Source organism: Scardinius erythrophthalmus, assembly GCF_964197995.2.
Source record: "Scardinius erythrophthalmus genome assembly, chromosome: 22".
In the NCBI taxonomy this organism is placed as follows: Eukaryota; Metazoa; Chordata; class Actinopteri; order Cypriniformes; family Leuciscidae; genus Scardinius; species Scardinius erythrophthalmus.
The window spans coordinates 33,063,414-33,072,943 of NC_138242.1; the positions used below are offsets into that span (position 1 = coordinate 33,063,414).

Genomic DNA, 9,530 nt, shown 5'->3' on the forward strand with positions numbered 1-9,530 from the left:
TAAATCTTACCATTTAATGAAGTAAATAAGTAGATTTTATTTAAGTTTTTTGTTGTTGAGATTTTCATTTACTTAGTTTTATGAAATTATAATACTCCCTATAATTATGTAAACATTGCTAATTTCTTTTTTATAAATAATCACAAACATAAATAAATGAAAATTTTCTCTATATTTTTCACAAATCACACAACTAAAATACAATTAAACAGTTTATTTTTCAGTCATCAAAAAATGTTCTTCATCCAAAAATGGACATTCACAGTCATCTTGACACATTCAGTATAACTTCAGAATTATACTGTAACCCTTGTTTTAAACATAAAAATGTATTAAAAAAAAATCATGCAAAACATTCAACATTCAAAACAGCACTCTGAAATAGTGAACTTTAAAGAATACCATTAAAACCTTAATGTATTAAAACATCATCAACAGCTGAATGTTTTAACAGTTCTATCATGCCATAGCATTTAATACAACTTCATCTTCAATCTTTGAACTTTTGGGGAGAGTTTAATTCCATCAAGCTCTAACAGGAATTGCAGTGCTCGGGGGTATTCCAGATTAAAGTATTCCATAAATCAGGCCCATAAGCAGCATGCATGCCTTTACATGTAGTATTTACACATCCTGGAAGCATGGATACAGTGAGGAAAATAAGTATTTGAACACCCTGCTATTTTGCAAGTTCTCCCACTTGGAAATCATGGAGGGGTCTGAAATTGTCATCGTAGGTGCATGTCCACTGTGAGAGACATAATAAAAAATTTAAAAAAATCCAGAAATCACAATATATGATTTTTTAACTATTTATTTGTATGATACAGCGGCAAATAAGTATTTGAACACCTGTCTATCAGCTAGAATTCTGACCCTCAAAGACCTGTTAGTCTGCCTTTAAAATGTCCACCTCCACCAGACTGTAACACATGAGAGGTGGGACACGGCCCGGCCAAAGCTGGTTGAGGCTCTATTGTCTGCTGCCAATGTCCAGAAGACCTGTGGTCACTGCAGTGAGGAGGCTGTGATACGCTGCCTCGACTGTCTTCCACGGCATCTCTTTTGTGAGAAATGTGATGTTTATCAGCACCGGCAGCATGTTCTGCACAACAGAGGCTATTTAGTGGAGGGTTTTCACCAACCCATTTCTCCAACTGAAATAGTGCAGAAAAGAAGCAATGGGACGTATTGCCTTATTTCAGAGGGTATGAGCATATATATTATAGTTTATATGAGCATATATATTTGTAACAATACAATTTGTGTTTATATACATGGTGTTCTCTTTCCATTCGCTACAGCCCGGCTTCTCCCACTTGCATTGCCGACAGCTGTGTGCTCTTGCAGCAGAGCCTCTGTGAAGGTCAGGCCAGGACGACCTGTCACTCTAGTCACAATGAATGGTATGTGTCTGTGTAACAAGGTCTAGCCATTTCAAAGCCTGCTTTCTCAAACAAAAATGTTTTATGGAAATCTACATCAGTCACCATTACCCATTTTATTATAGGACGATTTGATCTCATGCTCCCAGAAGTAAATTGTCAGAGCTGGACAACTGATGTCAAGGACCTTGTGTGGAGTGGCTTGTGGCCCCCATCCACTATTAAGTTCCAGACAGTCTATCATGTAAATGTTTTCAAAACGTATGAACAGATGAAGTTGGATGCACCGAGTATGTCTCGTCATGCATTTGTGAAGATGCTAGAGACAAACTCAAAACGTCATGGAAGGGTAAAGTACCAACACTACATTCAGTCTTGCAAACTAATAACTTTTGCTAATGGGAGGGGGAGGGTGTTAGACCTGCTGACTGCAGGGACCTCCTTAGGAATGGCTACTCTCAGTGAGGGCTTCTTTTCTACTTGTACAGTAATGACCTGTTGAAGGAGGAGATTATAAAGCCTAATGGAGCACTCACTGTGGAGCTAAATTAGTTATAGGAGTAATCATGCTCAGTTCAGTGTCTCTTCACAAATGCAATTTTTTCTTCATGTTGAATACACACTGGCGTCAGTCACCATGCATTTGAGGCCAATACATAATGAAATTTTACCTGTCTTTAGACAGATGGTTTGATATGTGTAATGTCAAAAATGCAACTTTTTTTCCCCCTTTGCATCTCTTACAGATTGGTCAAATCTGCCGAGATACATTTCACCTAAATTTTCGTCAATATAAATATTCAATATCGGAGCTAGACAAATATTTGAGAAAGGATGACATAATGCAGTGCCCAGCTTGCACTCCGAACATGGTGGCTGTGTCGGCAGATGGAAATAGGAAGGCTTATCGCTTCAACAAATCAAAAGGGTTTGTATAGTCCCATACTGCACATCAATACAAAAAAGTATGACTATGAAAGGGATATAAAGTTAGAGATATAGCCAAACTAAATGTTCTTCTATTCATTGTATTCAACATTTTGTTTTCTTTCTACAATTGTTTTTCATTTTAGAACTGGTGATAAGTCCTTCTATGAAGGTCTCTTCTTTGCTCCTGACAATGATGTGGCCTCTTTCGTTGAGAAGCTGCAATCAGGCATGAGAGTGGTAAGACTGAATGAAATGTACACATTTACCAGCCAAACTATTATCATTTATTTCATGTTTGGCTCACTTTTGTCTTCACTTTTCACTTTAGTCTATATTATTATTACCACAACACACAGGTGCTGCAGGTGTGTGCCAGCTCCACCTCCTTAATGTCCACCACATCTCAGGTTCTTTTGTCAGTTTGAGATGGCTCAAGCTTTGTAGCATGCCATGTTTTCCTGCTGATAGTACCCATTTAATGTTTGTGTACATGGGGTCATGAAGTTATGAACAAGGCTGTGGAATTATAGATATTATCAGAGGGAAAACTGTGCTGTTAAAACAACCTCACGCCACCATCAGCAGCCTAATTGCACTAACTTTCTTCTCCATTCTAATGTCCAGTTTTAACTTCAACAAATGCAGTCAAAATGCACTGAGTAGATAGCATGTGAGGGTATTTGCAATAACGAACATGTCAATAGGTGTAATATTTTGTCTATTAAATGTATGTCTGCATATATTGCAATATGTCTGTTTCCTTTGATTGTGTAATTGTGTTTTAGACACCTGGAAGAGCCACCTGTGGCAACTCAACATGGGTAGCAGCAAAGGAGGTGTCAAAAAAAGCTAGTGATCGCCTAGATGAGGAAGGCATGGAGATCGCTGTGTGCCGGCATGGCTTTTTCTTGAGGGGACTCAATATGTACCGTGGCGAAGTATTCGCCTACCCACTTTATCTACAGCAGGACCTGGCAAGCCGCCATAGCGTACATTTTTTTTGCACTGATCAGATGTGTACATACTGGCCCTATCTTCAGCGGGTGGCGGGCCAGTTTAGGGAGTTTGGGCGACTCCTCAACATGAAGCCGCTACTTTCGGTGCCCCACGCCAAAGCCCACTCTGCAAAGTGTGAAGTAAGCAACACCCATGTATTACACAGACATTTTCATTTCTCCATTTGCATAATTGTGTTTCATTTAGTCAAAATCACAACATGTTGCAGATCCAATGGAGTGGGAAATACCAACCTGGAGCGGGTAATACCCTTGGTGAAGAGGTACAATGGTCTCTGAGAGCTTTATTAATAATCTTCCTAAACAGTTTCATCATCTCAGCATCTCAGATAGCTTAGAAGAACTAGATATTACAACAGAAACGTTTAACTCTCTCTTTTCCAGCACTTTAGACACAGTTGCTCCGTTGCGCTTAAAGAAGATTAAAGAAAAAAGTCCAATGCCGTGGTACAACGAGCACACTCGGGCCCTTAAGAGAGCAGCCAGAAAAATGGAGCGCAACTGGAAGAAAACAAAACTAGAGGTATTTCGCATTTCATGGAAAGAGAGCTCAATTACTTACAGAGAGGCTTTAAAAGCTGCTAGATCTGCTTATTTTTCAACCCTATTAGAAGAAAATAAACATAATCCTAGGTATTTATTTGAAACGGTGGCTAAACTAACGAAAAATAAAGCTTCAAGCACCGAAGTTTCCAAGCAACACAGCAGTAATGACTTTATGAACTTCTTCACTTATAAGATTGATAATATCAGGGACAAAATTATAACTATGCAACCGTCTACTACAGTATCACATCAGGCAGTGCATTGTAGTCTCCCTGAGGAAAAATTTGATTCATTCGTTGCTATAGGAGAGGAAGAATTTACTAAACTCATTAAATCATCTAAATCTACAACATGTATGTTAGACCCTATACCGACTAAGCTACTGAAAGAAATACTTCCAGAGGTCATAGATCCTCTTCTTAATATCATTAATTCGTCTTTGTCTCTAGGATACGTACCAAAAAACTTTAAGCTGGCTATGATTAAACCGCTTGTTAAAAAAACGCAACTTGATCCTTCAGAATTAGTCAATTACAGGCCGATCTCGAATCTACCTTTTCTGTCAAAGATATTAGAAAAGGCAGTATCCTCACAACTGTGTTCCTTTCTTGAAAGAAATGATATCTGCGAGGATTTCCAGTCAGGATTTAGACCGTACCATAGTACCGAAACAGCTCTCGTTAGAGTCACAAATTATTTGCTCTTATCATCTGATCGTGGTTGTATCTCGCTATTAGTGTTACTCGATCTTAGTGCTGCATTTGACACCATCGACCACAACGTTCTTTTAAATAGATTAGAACATTATGTTGGCATTACGGGAAATGCACTAGCATGGTTTAAATCATACTTATCTGACCGTTATCAGTTTGTAGCAGTAAATGATGAGATGTCTCATCGATCACAAGTTCAGTATGGCATACCACAAGGCTCAGTACTAGGACCGCTGCTGTTCACTCTGTACATGCTACCCTTAGGAGATATCATTAGGACGCATGGCATTAGCTTTCACTGTTATGCCGATGATACTCAGCTCTATATTTCTTCAAAACCTAACGAAACTTACCAATTCACAAAATTAACGGAATGCATAGCGGATATAAAAAATTGGATGACTTGTAATTTCCTACTTCTGAATTCTGAAAAAACAGAGTTTCTAATTATTGGACAAAAAACTTCCTCACGTAATAATCTAGAATACTGTCTAACACTTGATGACTGCTCTGTTAAGTCTTCGTCGTCGGTTAGGAACCTGGGTGTGCTCTTTGATACCAATCTCTCATTTGAAAGTCACGTGTCTAGTATATGTAAAACTGCATTTTTCCATCTTAAGAATATATCTAAATTACGCCATATGCTCTCATTGACAAATGCGGAACAGTTAGTTCATGCGTTCATGACCTCAAGGCTAGATTATTGTAATGCTCTACTGGGTGGTTGCCCTGCACGCTTAATAAACAAACTACAGCTGGTTCAAAACGCAGCAGCTCGAGTTCTTACCAGAACCAGGAAGTATGACCATATTAGCCCAGTTCTGTCAAAACTGCATTGGCTCCCTATTAAACATCGCATCAATTTTAAAATATTGCTGATTACTTACAAAGCACTGAATGGTTTAGCTCCGCAGTACTTGAGCGAGCTCTTAACGCATTATAGTCCGTCACGTCTATTACGATCTCAAAATTCCGGCCAGTTGATAATACCTAGAATAGCAAAATCGACTGCTGGCGGCAGATCCTTTTCCTATTTAGCACCAAAACTCTGGAACAGTCTTCCTACCATTGTCCGGGAAGCAGACACACTCTGTCAGTTCAAAGCCAGATTAAAGACACATCTCTTTGACCTAGCTTTCACATAATACATTATAGACTTCTATAATTTAATGTTAGGCTGCATATAGTAGGTCAGCCGGAACCGGGAACACTTCCCAAAAATCCTGATGTACTCGTTACATCATGAGAAGAATGGCATCTACGCTAATTTTAGTGTCTGTGTTTATCCCGAGGTTTTCCTGCAGCCTGCCGGATCCAGGCCGTATCCAGATCTGACGAAGGACCTTCGCCTGGACCGATGACAACGCAGTGCTGAAGTGCCAACTAGTCTCTCCCTATGGAGGATCCCACTACCACTCTACAGATTGTCAGGAAAATTCGTCTCGCGGTCCTACCCCAAAGCAACAAATAAAATAAAATTCCTTATCAAAATTTATAAGGAAAGACAAGTATTCTGTTTAGGCTTGGCTTGTAGGGAATTCCAAACCTGCGTATATTCAAACGCACATAACTATAGAACCCATTCTAAATGCGCATGTGAACGCCATCAGTGTTTCTCACAGGTTCGCATTTAAAGTCTGTGTGGAGAGAATGGTGTCGTCTTAGCGGCCCCTATTTTAATAACAAATGATCATTGCGACGGAAGCAAATCAATTAAAACTAACTTTAGATGGAAATAACTTAACTCTGCTGTACAGCCGAAACAATCTCTGTTGCCTTAAATTATACGCTTATCTCTGTAAAGCTGCTTTGAGACAATCTACATTGTTAAAAGCGCTATATAAATGAAGATGACTTGACTTGACTTGATATACTGCATGTGTAATGAATCAAATAATACTAATGGATACAATAGGTTTTGAGTTTATACCAGTGTTGCTCTCTTTCAATTTTCATAGGTGGAACAAGTAAATAGCTTCCTCTCAAAGGTGGCTTTGACTACCAAGTACATGACAAAAGCTGGTAAGTATTATCGTGTAGAACATGATAATACGAACAGTGGAACCCTCCATCTGTACACCCAATATCTGCTGTTTCAGTAGCTTACACTTGATCACAGCCCAAAAAACATCACACAATCAGTTCACAATTCTCCATGGTTTCATTATTCACAGTCCTACAGACCATCACCCACAGGTAGCCTACTAGGGATCTACTGTACACAAGTTTGGCCAAACAATAGCTGTACCTCATGTCCAAGAAATAGCATTGTAATCAGTATTAGTTGTTGTGTAAATATGTGTTTGATTTGCTTTACAGCCAGGATGGACATAATCACTATACACGTGCTTGGGTGGAACCAGAGGAAAACAGAAACCTTGCACATCACACTCAGCCAACGATATCACAAGGTCTACACAAAAATCCTAACCGAAATAACGTTCTAGTCATAATATGTTGCATTATGTTCATGTAGTGTCTTTTTGGTTTGGATTGCTATTCTTTTTGTAGGTGGTACAGAAAAAACAGATAGAGGAACAAAAACTCAATGAACTGATGGCACAGCTGAACTGCACACCAGAAACACAAGACCAGTGGGTGACAGATGTGAAAGAGTGGTCACTAAGAGGTACGACAACAATGCTGATAACCAGTCAATAGTTGCTTTTCCATCCAACCTTTAATGCGCATTGGAACTATTCAAATAAGAAATCACAGTTGGAAACCCGTGAAATGCACATAATAATTTCTAATGCGCATAGATAATTGATTCGCTAGGGGGGGGGGTGAATCAACTCTTGATACGCATAAGGTATGATGGGAATTATTGATCTAAACAGTTTATTTGCATACATTCACATTTGTTGTATTGTGACACCCAGGGCCGGTTCTAGACATTAGGAGGCCCTAGGCAAAATTCATGTTGGAGGCCCCCCACCTCCGATAAAAAACACTTCAAGCTAATCTAATTCCTAACCTTTTTATTTATACAACATTTAATTTAAATGTTTTTGCGGGTTGAGCTTGGTACCTCTAGGGGGGTCCGGGGGCATGCTCCCCTGTAAGAAAATGTTGTACATTTTAAAGATAAATTCATTAATCTGGTGCACTTTGAGTCCCCCGAATCTGCTGTTAAAAATAAATAATCCACCCGCCAACCTCCCGAACCTATATGATATTCTCTGATTTAGATATCTGCATCTGATCATGACATTTCAATTATTAAAATTCTCAGTGTTAAGCATGGTAATAGGCTATGGTAAACATATCACACTGAAGTAGGCTGATTTAAAATTCAAATTTATTTAAAATAAAAGTTATTTTGTCAATTACATTTCTAGCCTATACAGAGGCTTTACTCCCTTCAAACTATTTACTATTTTACATAATAGTAAAAAACACATTACTATTTTTAATGTTTTTGAAAGAAGTCTCTTGCTCATCAAGCCTGAATATATTTGATCAAAAATACATAAAAATATTAAAGTGAAATATTATTAAAATTTAAAATAATGGTTTTCTATTTTACTATACTTTAAAATATATTTCTGTGATGTCACGTGATCCTTCAGAAAACTTTATAATATTCTGATTTATAATCAAATGTTAGAAATGGCGCTTAATATTTATTTTATAACCTGTGATACTTTTTTTCAGGATTTTTTGATCATTAAAAAGTTTTTTAAAAAAGTCTTCACTATAACTTTTTTATATAGGCCTAGGCTATTTAACACCCTTGCTGAATATTCCTGTTTTTTTTTTTCTGTATTTTTTATCAAATAAATGCAGGCTTGTAGAGCATAAGAAACTTTTCAATTTCCAGGGTCCAGGGTATGGGTCCATACTTTTTACCGGTACTGTATGTATATTAATCAAACTTTATCTAAGGTAATCTCTTTTTTGTTTAATGAAGATGGTATTGTTGTTGTTGTTATTTTTATGTTTTAATCAATTTATTCACATTTCCAGAATACCACTTCAGTAGATGAACATAAGTGCTTTTATCATTTTTTTCATAGCTGTGGTATGGATTTCCCCTCCCATTTAATCAATATTGACTGCAGATATTGTCATATTATTAATATCAGTTGTATGATATTATGTATTGCATTGTTACCTTAAATATGCTATACACAAATCAAGTGGAAGAGAAAGACACGATCGCTACTGAGCAGAATTTTTTTTTTTCTAAACTAACTGATATTATTGGTAAGTAGCCTAGTTTATGATGTCAGGGTAGCCTATAATCTAATCATCAGCAGAATTTAGAAGATAGACCCATAGATATGAGATCCATTATTTGAAACATTTAAAGATGTTGTAGTGTTGTAGCTTTTTAGTCTGCTCCCGACGCGATATTATTCATTGTACGCGCAAATTCAAAGCGTCGCGTCTGGGCACGTTAATGACGCTCGCGCTCTTTTAAACTCGTAGTAATAAAGCGGTGAATGATTTTTCCAGAAATTATGCTGATCTACAGGACAAGTTTATATTTAGAATATACAATCACTCCAAAATAGATGACGACAACTCACACACCTGCATTACGAGCTGTGCTTCTTGCCCATTTAGGCTTTTGCTTGCTTCTTGCTCGTTACACAAACTTTCAGAAGCCGGCACCCGCTTTGAAAAGGAAACATTAATTGGTTTAACTGCAGATGAGTGACAATTCAACAATATAATGAACAATGAGGCTATAGTATTTCTGCCCGTCTTGACTGGTGGACTATAAAACCTATATAAGAGGATGTTACGGTTATGGAGGCCCCTCCTCAAAGCCCGAGGCCCTAGGCAATCGCCTGCTCTGCCTATAGCTAGCGCCGGCCCTGGTGACACCTCATGTTTTAATGGCACAGCTGGGTAAATGTCTTTAAGAAAATGTCATTCTTAATGCACATAACACATGGATGGAAAAGCAAGCAGATGCACGTGTTCGTAAG

General features: G+C 37.9%; 1 protein-coding gene across 1 annotated transcript in view; it reads left to right on the forward strand.

Annotated features, from left to right (window-relative positions):
- Positions 1 to 2,254: 2,254 nt before the first annotated feature.
- LOC308682866 (uncharacterized protein) overlaps positions 2,255 to 9,530 on the forward strand; it is a gene marked incomplete at both ends in the record, with an annotated part of 8,177 nt that continues 901 nt past the window's right edge. Inside the window, 7 exons of the mRNA XM_081352805.1 lie at positions 2,255 to 2,313; positions 2,459 to 2,552; positions 3,101 to 3,253; positions 3,356 to 3,451; positions 6,549 to 6,612; positions 6,910 to 7,001; positions 7,102 to 7,219. Of these exons, the coding sequence (XP_081208931.1) occupies positions 2,255 to 2,313; positions 2,459 to 2,552; positions 3,101 to 3,253; positions 3,356 to 3,451; positions 6,549 to 6,612; positions 6,910 to 7,001; positions 7,102 to 7,219 (676 nt within the window). The remainder of the gene's footprint in view (positions 2,314 to 2,458; positions 2,553 to 3,100; positions 3,254 to 3,355; positions 3,452 to 6,548; positions 6,613 to 6,909; positions 7,002 to 7,101; positions 7,220 to 9,530) is intronic.